We start from the raw sequence: 20,545 nt of genomic DNA, 5'->3' as shown, positions 1-20,545 counted from the left end.
ATATTGAGTTTGGTTTCTGAAACAGTTTGAGTTCATATATACTAACTTATGATTAATTGTATCAAAAGAATGTATTGTACACGTATCTATGACAGTATTCAAATCTACAAAACATTCAACTACTTTTCTATTAGAATAGAACAAAAGAATATTACATGTAGTACAAATAATTTCACTACCTATATATGTGTGTATAGATCGATATGTACAGATCGAATATGGAACATACCTATAATTTCACGAGCCAATATGTGTGTATGCATATGTATAAGTATTTCATGTCTAATTTCGTTTTGACTATTACAAACAACTATTTGGTTGAACAATTCCAAACGCCTTCCCATTTACATTGGTACAATATGATTGAACCACTTGATTTCGGCAAGTCAAATTCACGTTTTCGAGTCTTATCCCACTGCATGGATTTGTTGCACTACAATCAAACTTTATTGCGACGGATGTTGCTGATGTTCCTCGAATGTTCCGGTATAATACATCATTAACTTGCAGTCCGGATACCTATTGAAACAATATATGAAAATGTACAATTGAGATATTATGTCTAAGATCGATACCTTTCCAATTTCTAGTACTTAGAAATACTAATTATGGAGGAGATAGAGTGAATTAGTTTCATACCTGACCAGGGCAATTGATGTTGTGTGGGCAGTAATTTTGGTCAATTAAAATGGGGTTTTGGACATGATTCATTACGGCATCAAGGAATTGAACTCGCTCCTTGCACAAATCCCTTGCTCGGCCTAGCCCAAGACTTTATCCTCAGCCCATTTGTAGTACCAGTGAAAACTGCATTTTTAACAGTCACATTTTGGACTCCTTCCTCTTCCAAGTCTTTGGCCAAACTCCCAATGCTACAAACCACAATAATACCCATTCATATATAAGCCAACGCCACTTTTATATATATATATATATATATATATATATATATATATATATACAGGCTCCTTCTGTTGAGGTATACCTCAACTTATTTATGTTGAGGTATGACCTTGTTGGGGCGTACACGAGTTGTTTTGTGTCGATCCGAACCGTTCGCAAGGATAATCTTCATTGATAGATCATCCTTGCAAAAAATTAGCCCAATCGGAAATCATTTGCCTATCTAACTTTGATAAAACAAATAGACGGTTTCATCGAAAATATTTGGTTCGTCCATTTATTTGATCAAAGTTAGATAGGCAAATGATTTCCGATTTGGCTACTTTTTTGCAAGGATGATCTATTTATGGAGATGTAAAAAATGAACGGTTCGGATTGACACAAAAAGACTCGTGTACGCCCCAACAGGGTATACCTCAACATAAATAAGTTGAGGTATACCTCAACTTATTTATGTTGAGGTATGACGGTGGTTGAGGTTTTAAGAATGGCGGTGGCCGCTAAAGATGAGGTGAATTGTGGAAGGTTTGAGGAGTGCATTGTGGTGGTGAGGGTTTTGGAAAGTTAATTAACACCAGTGGAGTAGTGGGTGGGTCTGAGAGTCTCAGATTCACAATTTTAATTGTTAAGCATTGAGTGGCAGAAGACGTTTAATTTGGAGGATTTAAGAAATTGGGGTTATCCACCCTAGCTATAAGATTTAACACGATCATTGGACTGTATTTTCAAAACAAGTACTGCTATTTAGCCCATTTTAATCCTTTTGTATTTGCCAAATACAAAAGGATGTTTGTGTAATTAACACGTGAAAGTGAAATTACGTACAGCCAAATAATATTTAATCACTATATGGATAATTATCATAATTTAGTCTTCTGTTGACTTTCATCATGAAGAATTATGTGCAATCAGTTTAGAACCTTAGGTGTTTATGAAAATTTCAAAAATATACGGCCTAAATTATAAACCCCCTAAAGCTCAGAGTGTTTGTGTAATTAATCCTAATTTCTGCCCTCAATATTGTGCATGGAATAATATTCACTGTTTAATTCACACATTTAGGAGTGAGATGGTTGTTGCTCCATGGCTTTGTTAGCTCCATAGAGTAGGCCACTAACGCACTGAGGCTATGCCTAGAATTAGATTAGATTCGATAAATGTCTAATTAATGTGTACTAAAAGAGGAAGTTGTCTTATAATTTAAAGGAAGAATACGGAAGATAGATTAGCCATAAGGGAAAACTTATCACCACTCTTCCCACAATTTTTGTAAAAATTGGAAGAGATAAGTTTCTCCTTATAATTACTTCATCTTCTTTTTTCAAGTTAAAAATTCTATGTTTGAATAAAGAATGCACATAAATTTAACAATTTATCATATCCAATCCAATCCAATTATCGGCATCAAAAGACCTAAGGTTTTCTCTTATAAACATGAGATACATAAACACCATAAGTCAGACAAAAAAAAAAAAAGAATAAATAAATAAACATCATAAGTAGATGACATTTGAGCCATTCAAACACATTTTATCTAATTTAAAATCTTGCAACCCAACTGCTCAAATCTCAATGCTTATGCATCTCATCCTTCTAAGAGAGAATTTCCTAACACACATGTGTAGTCCCACCGTCAACAGGACCCAGAAGCTTAAGCAATACAATGCAATAAAGGCATGAACAAAGATGATCGTGATGAGGATCAAGCTAATAGTAGAAGAGATAATAACGTGAATATAATGTACAACTGTATCACGTTGAGCAAACAACGTAGTAAATCCATACCTGTGCATTACAAAGTTAATTTGACTTACTTTAGTTGACACGAATTCAAAAAGTTAAAACAAATCCATGACCACAAATTAATGGGTACAAGAATAAAGTATAAAGATTTGCGTGCATAATTGGATGCTAAACAAAACACTAAATATATATTCAGCACAAATGCCATGGTATACTACCTACTGTTAGTCCTTTAGTTTCACTGGGAAGAACTGAAAGAAGCAATTGCATACATTTCCTGCTGCAAAAGAAGGGCATCAATAAATACATCCAGATTCTCTCCCTGCATCACATCACTTATTGAATGATGGGTGATGCCAACACGATGATCAGTTACACGTCCTTGAGGAAAGTTGTATGTACGAATGCGTTCAGATCTGTCCCCACTACCAATCTATTCAAGGTGATGAGCTCCATATCAATCTTGAAAGTCAGGGCCAAAAGCAACTATATCAATTTACAATTATCACATATTAGTCATACCTGCTGTGATCGAAGTTTTGACCGATTGATCTGAAGCCTAGACCTTTCCATCTCATATAGCTTTGCACATATCACCTTAAGTGCCTTGGTCTTGTTCTACAAAGGAACTCAAAAATTGGAAAAGAGTAAGGGAAAGAAAAAGAAAAGAACAAAGGCAAGGACAATAACCAAAACAACACTGAAAAAGAAATAACGAGCCAAAAGATTGCTTGAATAAGAGATAGGTCTACAATCAAAATTTCATAACTGAACAATATATTCCGATGTGGCAAAAGAATATGGAGAATGACTGTCTAATTTCCATAGCCATGAATAACTAAATCCTAAATAAGGCAACAACAAACCATGCCCATGCCAACTTTAACCAGTATATACTTGTCACATCCTACGAGCATCAGAGCTTTTCAGAGAAGGTGGGGCATGTTGAGAATCCCATGTTGATTGGGGAAAATAACATATAAATTTTTCAAGGTTAAGACTAAGTTGATTTTAAGTTGAGAAGACAAGAGCAAAACAATGGCACATCAATCAGTGAATGGCACATCAATCAGTGAATTTTTCCTATAAAATTTCATAAATGAGCAGCAAACATTGTCAGTTAAGAACATGATGTAGTGACAGCTAATATAATTACTGTATGGTTCAGGAAATAGACTTTTATCTATTTCTGTATTGACAAAATTATCAATTCCAAATAATGAAAGAAAAAGGATAGTTATAGTCCAAAGCTTGAGGACACCAAAACTGCAATTTAGTTGCAAAATGTTTGGTATCATATACCATATGTTGGGATCGTTCATCTTGTATGGCTACAGTCATGCCAGTTGGAATATGAGTTACTCTAACAGCACTGTTGGTGGTATTTGCATGCTGACCCCCTGAACCACCAGATCTATAGGTATCGATCCTCAAATCTTCGTTTCTCAAGTGGACATCTACCTGCAGCAGTCCAAAATACATATGATCAGAGAAAGTAATAAGACAAATTCGTACTTTGTCCTACACTGACAAAAGAAGTTTTGTGTAATGTCAAACCATGTGAAAGGAAAAAGTACTTCTGTCCAAAAAATAGATGCTGGATCCAATAATATGTAAAATAAATAACATATTCAGTTCAGACTCAGAAAAGGTTAGAACCTCATCAGCTTGAGGGAGGATAGCAACAGAAACAGCACTAGTGTGAATGCGTCCAGACTTCTCTGTCACGGGAACTCGCTGTCAAAAGAAAACAGTGAGTAATTTCTTGTCTAGGGGCAACTATAAATAATGTGTTGAAAAGGTGGGAAAGAAACCTGTACTCTGTGAATACCACTCTCAAATTTAAGTTTCCCATAAACATCAGCTCCTGAGATTGCTGCACTAGCTTCCTGGAAAGAAGATACAATCAAAACTTAAAAATACATACTAGGAAGTAGCACTTCGCATCAGTCAGCAGGTGCCAGGTGGTGAATCCTATACTATACATTAGCTCTAAAAGCCCCTGCCTTAGATTGGGTGTATAAATATGTGATTCAGATATTGTACATTTGTACAAGGATGGAAATCACACTGCACACCTTATATCCTTTAAGATCAGACTCGGTTATATCCACCACTTCAAACTTCCAGCCTTTATTGTGTGAGAATCTCTCATACCTGTAGTAAATTGTTCTCCAGAAAAGGTGAGAATCTCAAAAGTGAATACATAAAAGAATTTACAAGTATTGATGTTAACTTACATTTTAAATATGTCCATTGCAAACAAAGAAGCCTCTTCCCCACCAGTTCCTAATTAAATCATTAATTTGTCAAATAAAAGAAAAGAAAAAATAAATGCAATGGAATAAAAAAGTGTTGGTATGCGTCACTATGAGCGGATGGGAAGGCGTGTAATACCTGCCCTGACCTCCAATATGCAATCCCTCTCATCTGCATCATCCTTAGGAAGTAGGGACTTGAGCAACGAACTGTGCAGTCTTTTCTCTTCCTGGATGGCCTGATCCAATTCGTTGGTTGCCATATCAAGCATGTCTTTATCTTGAGAACATTCATCCATGAGTGACCTCAACCCATCAATCTCCTGCAGAGCAATAAACCCATGATGTAATTAGGTTTGTACAGAATTACAGGTAACAGTTCTGAAGTTTTTGTTCTAATTTCAATACCTTGTGTGTGGCTCTTAATTGATTTATAAGATCCATGGAAGCGCTGAGTTTCCGAAGCTCCTTATTAGCCCTTGCATACTCTTCTGGTGAGGCATCCGGCTGTCTTCAACCAACCAACAGGTCCAACACCATTTCAATTCCAATTTTGTTTTTAAAAATGATCACATTTCACTTTTTTTTTCCATCGTAATTAGAAAGCAAGCAAATCACATAGAGAGTCATAGACATAAGGAACCTGGCTTATGAGATTGTGAAGACAAGAACTCCTCTGCTCAATAAGCGACAGCCTTTGCTCCATGATCTTAATAAGCTTTGGGGACAATTGGGGTTGCAATTCTGCACTTGTTTTTTATTTGTATAAAGTAAAATAAGAATTTAAAAGAAAAAGGCCCAAGTAGCAGAAAAAGAGAGGAACACATTCGAATACGCACCGGTTGAGTAAGAACAAAGAATTCGGAGGGGATGGCAAAAAGCCGCCATTGCTGGTCGAAGTGGCAACGGCACGAAGGAGCTGCTGCTTCCACATTCGATTTGTTTTAGCGCCCGAACCAAATTACGCCACGCTTCGCTTCTCATTCTCACGCTCTCCAGACCCTTTGGGTTTGCGAAGCCAAAGTTACAGAATTTAGGTGTAATTTTTGTGATAGGTAAAAGAAAAAACCAAAACAAAACAAAACAAAATATGGTGCAATGCAAGCAAAAGCTTCAGAGCAGACTGAAACAAAAGCTTGGAATAAAAAAAATGAACTCAACAAGAAAAAACTGGAAAAGATAAAGTTTTAAAGAAGAAATACCTTGTGGGTCTTTGGGAAGTGAGAGCAAATCAGTAAAACAAGCCTCCGAGATTTGGTGGGAACTGTCGAACTAAGATTGCGGGAGTGAGTGAGTGAGTGAATGAGGTGAGATTGTGTGAAGAAGAAGAAAACTGGGGAGCCGAACCAGAAGAAGAAGGTGAAGGAGAGGAGGGTTGCAGGTCACACCAGTGGCTGCAGGCTGGGTGGGCTTAGCTTGGGGAGCTATTGGGTTGTTCACTTGTTGCTCTAAGCCTCTAAGTCAAAAAAAAATTAAATTCTGGATTTTCAAAAAATTTTGAGGTTTAAAAATATGAAAATTTTGAAAAAAATCTTAAAAATTTTTGATTTCGTTGAAAATTTATACTAAAATAATTAAAACTTTTAACAAAATTTTAATAATTTCAATTCGATAATATTTTAAAACCTCAAAAAAATAAAAATTTCAACAAAATTTCTTTCAAAATTTAATTCCTATTGTCTCTGACATCCCGTTAATTACAATTTAAGGAATGTTGTGAAATACATAGAAAAAGACTCTTTGCATGCCCAGGACTCTGTAAGTACTTTCCGAGAGTCTATGTATATTCAAGTCCTAATTTTTTACATTATTGTTTGTTTATCATTTTTGGCATTAGGGGCAAAAATCGCTATTTTTCAAATATAAAACAATTGTTCACTCATGTCCTAAAAATTTAAATTTATAAGAATATGTGGTGGTAAATATCCACACTTTTTCGTTGTATCAGAGCATGAGATTCTTAGTTCGAGTCTTTGTAATTGCATCCTGATAATTTAACTTAAATTCCACATGTTGGGCTATAATGGTAAAGTGATACACACATATGAAGTGGAATATTAGAATATGAAATAATTGTTGACCCACATCCTAAGTAAGCAAGGAGTAAAATTTCGTTTTTTAGGAGTATGGAAATTTTAACACCATACCAAATTAATTTTGAAAAATTTCGCCGAAATTTTTCGAAATCCTCGAAATTTCGGCGAAATTTTCAATGTAGAGATTGAAGAGAGAGAGAGGGGAGGCAGAGACCGGAGGGAGAGGGAAGGCAGAGCACCATCGCCGGAGGGAGAGAAGAGATCGGAGAGGGAATTTGCAGAGGTGCGCCATTGTTGGAGGGAGAGAAGAGATCCGGGGAGGGAGAGGGAAAAAAGAGATTAGGAAGGGAGGAGGGAGAGGGAAGAGAGAGATTATGAAGGGAGGAGAAAAACTGGTGAAGGGAGAAGAAAAGAAAAACAGGAGAAAAAAAAAAAGAGGAAGGTAGAACTGGAAAAAGACGAAGACCACTGGGGGAAGAAGAGGAAAAAGAAAGAAAAAAAAGAAGAGAAAAGAAAGGAAAAGGAAAAAAAAGAAAAGAAAAGGAAAGAAAAAAAAAAGAGAAAAGAAAAAAAAAGAAAAAAAAAGAAAAGAAAAAGAAAGAAAAAAAAAAAAAGAAAAGGAAAGAAAAAAAAAGAAGAGAAAAAAAAAGGAAAGAAATTTTTTTAAGGTAGATTGAGATTTGGATTTTGGAGTCTTTAGCCAATTGGAAAGATAAAAAAATGTTTAGAATTTTATTTGGGGTTTGATTTGGTCATTTTGGTGTTTCGTTTAGTTGTAAATATAAATTATGAAAAAGAAATTTATCCCCTTATCATGAAGTTTCATTTCCTTAATGTTTGATTTTTCAATTACGATAATTTGTAAAATTGAAATTTAAGATAAACCGTTGTCGCCGCTGCTGCTATCGGATTGGTTATATTTTAACCCAATTCGACTTAATTTTACTATCGAAGACCATTTCCAAGTCCCTTTGAGTAAGCTTGCTACTTTCCGTTGCCACATTGATGATTTATTCGTGTAATTTTATTATGTAATTCTTAATTAGTGAAGTATTTTTTTAACAGCATTGTCTCCGGCGCGCATTATATTCATCACATATCACATGAAATCTACTATATTATTTGATTTCTTCAATGTTTTTCATCAATGTAGTAGATAATATGTTAAATAAACATATGGTCAAGTTTCATTCAAAATTTCCATATTTTGATAGCAATTTTCGTCGTTTTTGTCCAATTTCATCGAAAATTTCCTCGAAACTGAAATTTTACTCCTCAATCCTAACAACATAAGGTTTTGGAATATCGATATATTTTTTTATTGAAAACGAACAAAAAAAATTAACCTAAAGAGTGACAAAATTAAGGATATACAATAACTTCTAATATGATAGCATTGTATGAGCCAAGGAAGTCAACACATGCAACCTTAAATTAATTAACTATACTAATATATGTCCTCAATTGAATTCAAACTTTTGATAAAATGTGTGGTCTAGATTTGTTAACTCTGTATTTTCATATTGTCATATATTTATGTTACACATTAAAAGTTAATTAAAAGAAGCAAGACAATTCCATAAAACTCTAAGAAAATAATTATTTGTTTTATATAGTGGATGAAAGATTCAAATTTGGACCTCATCCACCAAAGCCACAAGGGGAAAAAAGGCCCAAATACATCAAACAACACTATAGAAGTACATTACACCTAATTTTGATGTTTTCCCTTAATTTTTATTTTCAAGTAAAATATGTTGGGCATAGGGTTTAGGCTGCATAGCTCAATAAGAGAAATGGTTTTGCCAAGTTTTGCTACCATCATTCAGTCAAAAGTACGACATGAATTGAACCACTACTACCTCCAATTAAACAATTTAGAAAATAATTATCCTGCTCATATACAATAATCCACCCTTTTATTGATCTCCCCTTCATCCTTCCTCCAAAAACAAAATCAAAATAGTTAGTTCGCTAGTTTCAAATGCATCAAATGGCTTAGCTTTTTTTCATCTGGTGCATCTTAATTGTTTCTTTCTTTCTTTCAGCTCTCCTCCCAAAAGGAAAAAAAAAAAATTGTTCAATCAACACTACGTCATAAATTTCTTACAATAAAAATAAACAAACTAAAAATAAAGCAAATAAGAGATGCACCTAAATTAAAAAGCAAATATTTGAAAAGAAACAACAGTAAAGGAAAAAAAGACTTGATGGCCGTACTTTTCTTTTGGCCTAAAATATACATAATTACATAGCATTGAGATCTTGGACTCTTTTTTTCTCTAATTCTCAATTGGTTTGTCCTTTCTAGTAGTTTCTTCCCTATAAATTTTTTTAACTTCCTTCTGCTTTTCTTTAAATACTCTTAACTTGGTCTTTGCTTTATTTGTTTATCCTTTGGATTCAAGTAGTGTGTCTGTGGATTGGGTAAGAAAAAACATATGCATCAGCACAGAATATAAATGTGAATTATGTGACGGGTAAGGCTGATGGGTTTCTTCTGGTATATGGCTTACAAAATTCACAAAAAGGAGAAGAATTGAAAATAATATTAATAAGAAAAACTATCAAATGAATGGTAAAATATATATTTATAAAACGAAAAGAAAATAAAAATAAAATGAGGCTTCGCGTGTGTAAGTTTTTGAGGGTCGGGTGGGTATTAGACTCAAGTTAACAGAACACCTCTCTAACTCTCCCTAAATTCAGAGGCTTCTCTGACCCCTCACTCGCTAAAATCAGAGGCTGAAGACGATGCCGAAGAAAAACCATTTGAGCTTTCTTCACCAGCTGAAGACGACGATGTCGACAAGTGCTTCTTCTTCTTGCAACAGACACAGAGGTATTCCTTTGCCTTGTCTTCACTACTCTACTCATCTTCTTTTCTTCAACAATTACTTTGCCTTGTTTCATTCTCAATCCTCAAACCCAACAAAATCTACAAACCCCCAACCCAAACCCACTAATCTCCACGATGCTTTCAATTTGTTCAATACCATGCTTCAAATGCGTCCTCTGCCTTCGGTTGTCCGTTTCACTCAAATCTTGGGTCAACTTGCCAAATTGAAACATTATTCGGCAGTCATCTCTTTGAATAACCAAATGTGCCTGTTGGGAATTGCACCTGATATTTATACTCTTACTATTGTCATCAATTGTTTTTGTCATTTGAAACAAATGGGCTATAGTTTATCTGTCTTGGGAAAATTCTTCAAATTTGGCTTTGAACCAGATGTCACGACCTTCACCACTCTAATCAGGGGCTTTCTTCTCGAAGATAGAGTTGCTGAGGCTGCAGGACTGTACAGAAATATGGTGGAGGGAGGTTGTAAGCCCAATGTGGTCACATTTGGTACATTAATAAACGCCTTTTGCCAAAAGGGTAATAATGGTGCGGCTATTCAATTGCTTAGGAAGATGGAACAAGAAGGCTGTAAACCTAACGTAGTTGTCTTTAACACCATCATTGACAGTCTTTGTAAAGACACACTAGTTGCTGATGCATTGAATCTCTTCTCAGAAATGATTAGTAGGGGTATTGCTCCAAACGTCATTACGTATACCTCTTTGATTGATGGAGTTTGCAAATTAGGCAAGTGGGAAGAAGCTACGAGATTGTTGAAGGAAATGGTGAGTAAAAAAATCTTTCCAAATGTTCACACCTTCAGTGTCTTAGTAGATACACTTTGTAAGGAGGGGAAAGCTGTGGAAGCAGAAAGTGTGGTTGAAACGATGATTGAAAGAGATATTGAACCTAATACGGTTACGTACAATTCGCTTATGGATGGTTACTGCTTGCGAGGAGAATTGAAGGAAGTAAAAAGAGTTTTTTATCTAATGTGTAGCAAGGGTGCCATTGTTGATGCTCATAGTTATAACATATTGATAAACGGATATTGCAAGCATAAAAAGATCGAAGAGGCCATGATGCTTTTTGAAGAAATGTCTCGTACAGGACCAGTTCCTAATAACATTACGTATACCACTCTTATGTATGGTTTTTGCAAAGTGGGGAGAACACAAGATGCTCAAAACTTGCTCTCTAAGATGCAAGCTTGTGGCCAACTTCCAGATGTCCAAACTTATGCTGTTTTACTGGATGGCCTTTGTAAAAACCAACAACTTTCTATGGCATTAGAATTGTTTAGAGAGATGGAAGGCAAGAAGTTGGATATGGATATTGTAATTTACAGTATTCTTATTGAAGGTTTGTGCATGGCCGGAAAAATTGAATCTGCATGGGCTCTCTTTCGTGGTTTATCATCAAAGGGACTTCAACCTGATGTGAGGACATATACTATAATGATTAATGGACTTTGTACTGGAGGCCTAATAGGTGAAGCCGAAAAGTTGCTTAGAGGAATGGAAGAGAAAGGCTGTTCTCCAGATGATTGTACCTATAACACAATTATTCGAGGGTTTCTTAACAATGATGATACATTAAGGGCGGTGGGACTTATTGAAGAAATGGTGGAGAGGGGTTTCTCTGCAGATGCATCAACGCTGGAATTGATAATTGAGCTATTGTCTAAAGATAAAGTAGATCCAGCTTTGTTGGCATTGATAACATGAGTTGATTTGCCTCTTTGAAAATTCATAGTTTTTTCAGATACTCATCATTATCACAGTGAACTTTGAAACTACTGCACTTTTGACAATGATGGATGTCGTCTATATGTTATCTATGACATATTCATCATGTGAAATTTATGTCTTTTATCATGTAGATTCTTCTGGTCTTTAGAGCTGGGTGTGAAAGTTTATTGGTGTGGTAGTTGTTGCAGGTTGGTTGATTGTGGTGGTGGTGGTGGTGCAGTGATAGTTTGTTGTTTTGGTAGAGATTTTATGGTCAAAGTGGTTCACAGCGCTTGTGGGTATGCGAGGACCTGGTATGAGGCTTGACCTCGTATGGTTCTTCCTTCGAATGGAACAAAGATACCCCTGAAAAGTTAATATGTAAGTTTAGTTTACACTTGATAGATACTTTCGAGTGAAACCTTGTATTTTCTTCGGACTCTATGTTTTAAATGAAAAAAATTCTGTGATAATTTGTCACTTCTTTTACATAGAAAATGATGTAGGGACCAAAAAGATCAAAAGGATGGAAGATTTTCAAAATGAGGTACAAGTGGAGTAAATGTCATGCTTATATTTAAATGAGGATTAAAATGTTATTTAAAAGCTTCTTAGCCATATTGAGTGGAGTACCCTATGAAATCCATCAAATGGCTCATTTGGTCGTTTCAGTTCAAAATGCCTTCTCATCTCAAATATTTTCAATATTGTCTTAATTTCCGGTATTCTCTTTGGTGAAATTTAAATTGTGAACTTGCTCCAATCAAGAAAATGAGCAAAGGGTAATGCATAGTCTGGTCTGCCTTGTCATCACTCTTCTACAGCTGTACACTTTGACAATTGTTGACTGACTGTAACTTGTTACATAGTTAGCTGTGAGATTGTATTTAAAGGCTAATTGCTTCTGAAATCATTTAATGAGAAACTGATTAATCAGATTGTGTCTTTTCCTGGAAGCTTGTGTCTTCTATTCCTCTGTTTCAACACAGCCCCACCCCACCGGCTTGTTTTGATTTCATTTTCATTAATATCTGTGTTATGAATTCGATGACATTCCTGATCATTTTCGAAGGTATAAACAAAATTTTAAATGTTAGGAGGACACAGATTGATGCCAAAATATCAGAGAAACAAATACATAACGATGATGTTGATAGATGCTTGACATGTTGTGCTATCCAGGAAGAAATGAAACCAATCTTGATCATATCTTGCTTGAAAATAATCTTAGTAGAAAACTCCATTAATCCCTGAGACTGAGTAGTTGCGCCCAGAATGGGAACTCTTACTATTGCAAGTTTGTTTTGTGTCATTTAGTGACTCTAGCTTGGTTGTTTGGATTATATATATTGGAGAGTTCATTGTTCATTAATTAAATTTAAAACTCCCACTTCTGTGTCTACAAAAACTTCAATAAAACTCTAGTATTGTTTAATACATACTTTATGGTGGGAAGGTGTGGTGACTTGAAAGAGGTGGTTCCCAATCATCACAGTATTACATCCAATTTTAACTTTCAGATATATAACCGTCAATTTGCTTCTCGATCCAATTATGGTTTGGAAGAATATTAACCCTGCCACATCTTCCCATAAGGGCCAGTACTGCAATTGAATTAACTTGATGTCTGCACTTACATCTCATAACTGTCACTTGTTGCTTCATACATAAATAAAGAATAAAATATCTAACCAGTTGGCTTGTGCAAAATTGCAAATTAAGGATCGCGTAATGACGCCTGAAACACCTCCCAGTTCATCCACCTTTCGGATTATATTTTCCTCTCATTACTGACTGGTTAAAATATCTAATTTCATGTTTATAGCTAATATATATGTAACCACCTGAAAGTAACCACTTATATATATATATAAAGCTCCTCTTACACATCTTACTTCACCCCATGGTTTTAACACCCATGTTTTCATTTGGTTACTCCTCTTAGCTTTAACACTAAGTTCTGTGAGTAATTTCCAAAATATTTTAGCCACTGGTTTTAACTCTACTCCTACTACATTTTCTTCCCTATGAATCATCCACCACGGAAGTATAATAAAACTTTGCACTGCCACCCCCAAACTCCCTCCAAAGTCACCTACCAAGAAAGGTAAATCTCCTATGAGATTTACCAGTCCTTCAAAGCCACCAAAGCCATCACCATTTTTTTGGGGACCTTTTGGTCCTCCTACAGTTAAGCAACAAGTTCCCCATATTGCTGATCATATCACTGATCATTGGGTTGGCAAACTAAAACCACTTAAATTGATGACTGTCTTTTGGACTCCCTTGATGCACCCTTATACCCTACAACTCTCATTTGTCCCATGTTTCCACCTATTTATTCCACATTTTTCCAATCTTCAAATTCCCCTACTTATCCTTTCACTCCCCCTAACCCTCTGCTGAACATCTACTACCCATGGTATGATGATGTAGCAGTTTTTCATGATCTATCAGATCTTCCTGTGCACACTACATATTTTGGGGACATCAAACACCTTTGGATCCTATCTCAGTCATGCTGCCTCAAGCAATGTAAACAACTGATTTTGGCGGTATTCCTCAACCATGGGATAACCTGTTTGGTGTACCCCCTCAACCATTTATGGCCAACGAGAGTGGCCTCCCACAAAGTACACCTAACAGCTTTGGTATCCTGCAGCCCACCCCCCGCTCTCCAAAGGTAATTTCAAATTTCCGTTCAGAGTGTACAAATGTTGTGGGTTGTGATATAGGAGAATCATATGTGAGCGACGCAAGGAAGGCTGATTTTACTAGGAAGTACAAGTGTGGCACTCATTGTGGGATGTGTCAATATGTTGGCGGTGAGGACTGTTCTGACTCATGGGAACAACAAACATGGCCCTATGGATATTGTTTATCCTAATCTCATACCTGTAGGTCTTCCTACTCATGTTTAGCCCAATGATTTGGGGTCTCATCTCTCTCACCAAGTTGTGTAAGACTCTTATGAAACTGGTCCTCCCACAAGATTGTGGACAATTCTGCCCAACCTTGTGCTTGCCACCTTGTTGTAAAGGATAGTTATGACACTACTAGGTCCACTGACCTAGGTCCTTAGCTTTGTATGCAGTAACTAGCTTCATGTGTAGCTGGATTGTGCATTTTTTGCTTATCTATGGAAGGAAAAGGGACAAAATGCTAAGTACACCCCTCCTATCACTTGGTTTTGCATTCCAGCTCCTATTTTGAAGAGTTAATCCAACTAACCGGATTTTTGGCTATCCCTCCCTTTTTGCTAGTGACTTAGTCTATTTAAATGTTTATCACTCCAATTTCCCTATGTGTAATGTTATATTTCAGTTCACCCTTCTCACTCTACCCAATGACGAGTCCACGTTATGGGCTACCTGTTTTGTAGCCCATGTGGAATTTTCTTTTTTTCTAGGTTACTTTCACACTTAATCCTACCCCAAATATTGACCCCAGCCTACTTATACCCAACTACGTACCCAAATTCTTCACTAATCACTAGTATCCAAAACAAACATTAGTCATCTTCACTCTTCAACTCTCTCTCTCTCTCTCTCTCTCTCTCTCTCTCTCTCCTTCAGTCTTCAACATGTCTTCTCTCCACTATCCAGTACGTACCACGTACATCTTCCAATCCAAGTATGAATTCTCCAAGTTTTTTGTGAAACCTGAAATATCTCTACAACTCGATCAACTTCAAGCTCCTAGGTAGTGTTTGGCACTCTCTTTTTTGTTCTCTTTTTTAATTCCCAAATTTTAAAATTAGGGATTTGATTATTTTATGTGATTAAATTAGGGATTTGATGATTTAATTAGGACTTGATTTTGATTAATGTATTAGTAAATTATGGTTTGATTATTTTGATTATTGTATAGAATTTACTTTGTTGGTCATCTTGTGGAGTGCCTCACTTGTGGGGTAAGCTCATTATGTATTTATGTCCTCCCTGACTAGGTGTTTTTTTTTTTTATTAATAAAATTTACACATATCGTCAATTTTTTATAAGCTAAACTTAGCCCATCCCACTTTGGGATCCTGGATTTGTCCCTGACTCTACCATATTCCCCTACTTAACTTTTGTACATACTATGTCTGTCCTTATTCTATGTATTCAGCAGTTTGTGGTATTTTATCTTTCATATTATCAGCCCCTAGTTCATTCCTACTTACTTTGACTGCCCCCTACTGTCTTCCTGATTTTTTTTTTCCATTTATATTTTTGGTCATCTTATCATGTAAGATACAGCTCCATTACTGTAATATGAAAACTGAACAAGAGAATATTAATTTTCACATGGTCAATTAAACTATACATAACATGCAGACAATTCCTAATTACATGCTCAACAATTCCCAATTATTACCTTTCATCTGTCCAAGGATTTGATATATATTATTTTCATAATAGAATCATGCACCCAGCAGCATGTAATGGGCTTTAGGGACCCTGATTAAGGGGATGGGCAAGCCATATATGTGTGGCTCCTATGTCACTATAGCCCAAACTTACAAACAAGAGTCCCTCTTATTGTAAACAAAAGGGACATAATGGATCAGATATTAAAAATAATAATTCTTGTAGTGTGTACAAGAGTGCAATTTCCTTATAACAAGTGTAACTCCAGGTAAGAATAGTAAAAAATTACATATAGAAGGTGAATCAAACACTTAATGTCAATTTCTATAACCTCTTATGTTGTCAAGTATTCTCTTTTAATTAATGTATTACCATTTTAGTTATTTCGCAATGGCATATATATTGTCATATATATCTTATTTAGCATTAATATATTATATATAGTATGGTATCTATGGCTTTTTTTCTTTCTATTATGGCATGTTATTTCTTAAATATTTATGAGTTGTTAGTTTACATGCATATATTCGTCTTATCATATATAGCATGGTAATGTTGGTTTTTCTATCAAGGCATATGTTGTATCATTTTTGACGAAAAATCTAACAGAAGATAATGGAAGGACAACATTGATGTGCAGTAATAAACATGGAAGAGTAAAGACTACATTGAGCGAAAATAAACTTTAAGGACCAAATTATGAAATAACAAACACAATCTTTATTGGTTCCCACGAGTGGCCTCGGGCGAATCACGGGCATTTACGTAAACATTCTTATATCCTCCCCAAAATGAGGTGTAAATGCTCAATTTATAGGAAAAGTAATGAAACAACCGTTTGAAATTTTTAGTTAATTTTTTTTATTTCTTTTGTATTTTTTAATATTAGTATTAACTTATTAACTAGTTAGCTAGCTTAATTAAATTTAGGGCCAGTTTGGTATTGCTGTGTGAAAAAACAGTTGTGAGGTAAAATAACTGTGAAGTAAAGTCAACTGTAAAGTAAAGCAGCTGAGTGTTTGGTAAAGTATGTTTTCAAAAGTGCTGTGATTGCAAAAAACAGTATCAAAGTGTTTGGTAAATGTTAATGTAAAAGTGCTGTGACTGTGTATAATTACTAAAATAAACATGATGTTAAAAGTGTTTTTCAGTTATTTGTTTGGTAAAAATAAAATGTTTTTTACTTGTTTTTTAAATTTTTGGCTACAAATTTTTATTAGCATTAATTTTTCTAAGAACAACATTATTAAATAAGTATGTGTATTATTTTTCTAGGTATATTATAATTTTAATCGTGCAAATAAAATATCATAATTAATTATCACAATATAAAATATAACTAACAATGGACATATTTTTTAATTTAAAATAAACAAATTAAAAAATATAGAAATTAATGAGGATACTATGGGTAAAATAAAATATTCATTGTTGCTGTGATTCACTGCAGCTTTCAAAAGCACCTAGAAACCTGCTTTCTGTTTTTGTTGTGGGGAGTTGAGAATTGTAAGAAAAAGCAGTTTTTAATATTTTTACCAAACACCAAAACTGCTGTAGATGATTGAGAATTGTCATCCACAGCAACTTTTGGATCTTCCACCGCAATTCCAAACGGGGCCTTAGAGTATTTCTAATGAAATAATTAGGTAACAAATAAATCAAATAAGTGATAGCACACCAATACCCACGTATAGTTAAGTGGGTGATTTACTTACATGACAAATATAATTTTATTTAAAAATAAATTGGTGAAATAAAGTAATTATCCCAAATAATTTAGAGAAACGCTTGATCGAATATACACCATAAAAGCAAATTGACACGAAATGTATGAAAGAAATGGTATATATATGTATATACGAGCGGTATCTCTGAAAAGAATGGTATATATATATTTGTTTGATCAAAGTTAGATAAGTAAATGATTTTTTATTTGACTAATTTTTTTATAAGGATGATCTATAAATAGAGGCTTAAAAAATAGATGGTTCGGATTGTTGAAAAACTACATGGAGTGGGCCTATTTGCCCCATCCCACATTTAATACTAAATATGAAATCTCAGACTTAAAGTTTCCTATATATATATATACATATATAAGAATGCTCTAAAACTAACTAGTTAATAAGTTAATACAAAAATAACTACCATATTAGGTCCACCACAAAATGTAATCTCAAAATCTGAACCATCCATTTTTTAGGCCCTATTTCAAAGATTATCTCTGTAAAAAATATCCAAAATTAGAATTTATTTAGCCATTTCATTATGATAACAATTATTTATATACTTTTATCGAAAACATTGATCGTCTATTTGTTTTATCACAATTAGATGACTAAATGATTTATGATATAGTTGAACTTTTACAAAGATGATCGTTGAAATAGGGCTTAAAAAATAAACAGTTCGGATTGTGAGATTAGTTATGTGGTGAATTCAAAAGTATGGTTAGTTTCATATTAATTTACTAAGCAGTTAGTTTTAGAGCACTCATATATATGTATGTATGTATGTATGTATGTATGTATGTATGTATGTATGTATGTATGTACAAGATATCTCTAGCAGTATTCAAATTTACATAACAATAGCTCCTTTTGTACTAGAAATAGATCAAAAGAATATTTAATGGACTTATAATTTCACTATGAATATGTGTGTATAGATATGTACGTACAAGTAGAATTCCATGCCTAATTCTCTCAAATATTACAAACAATTATTTGGTTGTACAATTCCAAAAGCCTTTCCATTTGCGTTGTTACAATATGATTGAACCACTTTATTCTGACAAGTCAAATTCACATTTTCGAGTCTTATCCCGTTGCATGGATTTGTAGTACTACAATCAAATTTTATTGCGACTGATGTTGCTGAAGTTCCACGAATGTTCTGATACAAAACGTCACTAATTTTCACGCCAGATACCTATAAAACAATATACTATCTAGCTTGTAACCTACTCATAGAGACACACACACATATATACTATCTAGTTTTTCAAGAGGTATATATAAAAAATCGAACCTAATGCCGTGGCCAGGTCCACATGAAATGGCTTGGATCCACAAGTCCTTGGTTCCGGGGCCAATTGAGACACAATCATCCCCAGTTTTGATGGAGGTGTTGAAGATAGAAACATTTCTGGACAATTGGACATGGATGCCATCCGTGTTTGGGCTATTGCCAGAGGCACTGACTTTGACTCCTTGAATGCGCGCGAACATCTTGGCATCCGTTTATCACAATGTGGAACATCTGGCTGTTTAAAGACACTAGTCCGTCGATGCCAATGTTTTTAGAGTTCGTAAAGCGTATAGTCTAAGATATCGCAAACAAGATTTCTTAATTTGGTAAGTACTTAATTAATTTCAAACTAAAATGCAGTTGAAGAATTAAGCTGTAGATTAAGAGGATATGTAGTGTTGGAGCTAGAGATCGAGGTTGGAGAATGTTGGTGTATTAGTAGTTTATATATATACTATAAAAGGTACATGCATATATGCAAGAGCTGGGTTGATTTGATTTACAAGGGATATTGTGATTCAATTATAAGTAATTGATGATTGATGTGGGTTTAAGAAATGTATATACATGGAATTGAAATCATATTTATCTTATTAAGAAAGCTGCTGCGGGAAATAAGCCCACTAGTTTGGTTGCCATTCTTTTCTGCTACTTTGCTTCAAAAGGCCCCTGCCACCAGAAAGTCAGAAACTTACTAGAAATGAAGAGATTTGACCAGTTACTAGAAATGATGATATCATCTGATTAATTGCTTACTGTTTTCAGTAATATGTACGTACTTGAATCTTTGTTATAATTAATTAATAATCATCACTTTAACTCTATTATAATCTATAATATTTATTGTTTTCAAATAATTAATTAAAAGGAAAAAAATAAAAGTATTTTTGAAGCCGTTGACTTGTTCATGTATACGTACGACACCAAAAAAAAAAAAAAAAAAACTTGTTCATGTATCAGTTCATCCCATACGGGGTGAACCAAGTTTTCATCACTGGATTGCTTCACGGGGAGACAAAAGGAGTTGCCCTTTTTCCTGTTTAGTGGGGTGTTCATTTTTGTTTCTTTCTTATGTTGGCATTCCGTCAGGAATTGTTTTTATTGATATTAGCATAAATTGTAAATATTAAAATTAACCATGATCATCAACAATAATTAAAAATAAGGTAAGAGAAATAAGATAACTCATGAATGCACACATCTACATATCCAAATAAGGGTCAGGTTGGTATTGCTGTGAGGAAAAACAGCTGTGAAATAAAACAGCTGTAAAGTTGAGTGTTTGATAAATTATGTTTTCAAAAGTGCTGTGAGTGCAAAAAACAGTATCAAAGTGTTTGGTAAATGTTAATGTAAAAGTGTTGTTATTGTGTATAATTATTAAAATAGACATGATGCTGAAAGTGTCTTTCACTTATTTGTTTGGTAAAAATAAAATATTTTTTTACTTGTATTTTAAATTTGTGGCTACAAACTTTTATTAGCATTCATTTTTTTTAAGAACAACATTATTAAATAAGTATACCTATTATTTTGTCGATAATTAATTAATTCCAATACATCTGGAAATTCCAGCTAAATTGGAGCGTTTCAACGAAGAAGGGTGCTTGGAAATATTCATAGTATTTCACAAGAATTTTGGCCCAA

General features: G+C 34.4%; 2 protein-coding genes and 1 pseudogene across 2 annotated transcripts; 1 reads left to right on the top strand and 2 right to left on the bottom strand.

The window, feature by feature from the left end:
• Positions 1 to 300: 300 nt before the first annotated feature.
• Positions 301 to 19,954, bottom strand: LOC147282660 (polygalacturonase-like; annotated as a pseudogene).
• LOC147282662 (peptide chain release factor 1, mitochondrial-like) lies at positions 2,615 to 6,301 on the bottom strand. The gene is made up of 12 exons (XM_086246293.1): positions 6,107 to 6,301; positions 5,744 to 5,906; positions 5,548 to 5,648; positions 5,313 to 5,411; positions 5,044 to 5,227; positions 4,887 to 4,935; positions 4,725 to 4,803; positions 4,461 to 4,535; positions 4,306 to 4,383; positions 3,949 to 4,107; positions 3,169 to 3,264; positions 2,615 to 3,079 (listed from the first exon to the last, which is right to left on the bottom strand). The coding sequence occupies exons 2-12, from the start codon at positions 5,886 to 5,888 to the stop codon at positions 2,885 to 2,887; spliced, it is 1,260 nt and encodes a 419-aa protein (XP_086102419.1). The 5' UTR covers positions 5,889 to 5,906; positions 6,107 to 6,301; the 3' UTR covers positions 2,615 to 2,884.
• Positions 9,882 to 11,731, top strand: LOC147282661 (uncharacterized). The gene has a single exon (XM_086246295.1). It carries the CDS (start codon positions 9,938 to 9,940, stop codon positions 11,510 to 11,512), a length of 1,575 nt encoding a protein of 524 aa, XP_086102421.1. The 5' UTR covers positions 9,882 to 9,937; the 3' UTR covers positions 11,513 to 11,731.
• Positions 19,955 to 20,545: the final 591 nt, after the last annotated feature.

Source organism: Dryas octopetala, chromosome 6, assembly GCF_963921425.1.
Source record: "Dryas octopetala chromosome 6, drDryOcto1.1, whole genome shotgun sequence".
NCBI lineage: Eukaryota > Viridiplantae > Streptophyta > Magnoliopsida > Rosales > Rosaceae > Dryas > Dryas octopetala.
The sequence above is the reverse complement of the archived record's forward strand: the minus strand, read 5'-3'. Positions and strand labels throughout refer to the sequence as shown.

What these genes read in the sequence shown, in the direction of transcription:
- LOC147282662 (XM_086246293.1), bottom strand. Translation starts at nt 5,888, where the DNA reads ATGAGAAGCGAAGCGTGGCGTAATTTGGTTCGGGCGCTAAAACAAATC. An exon ending in TTCACAATCTCATAAGCCAG is followed by an intron (nt 5,412 to 5,547) that starts GTTCCTTATGTC and finishes GGTTGAAGACAG; the next exon opens with CCGGATGCCTCACCAGAAGA. An exon ending in ATGAACGATCCCAACATATG is followed by an intron (nt 3,265 to 3,948) that starts GTATATGATACC and finishes GTTCCTTTGTAG; the next exon opens with AACAAGACCAAGGCACTTAA.
- LOC147282661 (XM_086246295.1), top strand. Translation starts at nt 9,938, where the DNA reads ATGCTTCAAATGCGTCCTCTGCCTTCGGTTGTCCGTTTCACTCAAATC.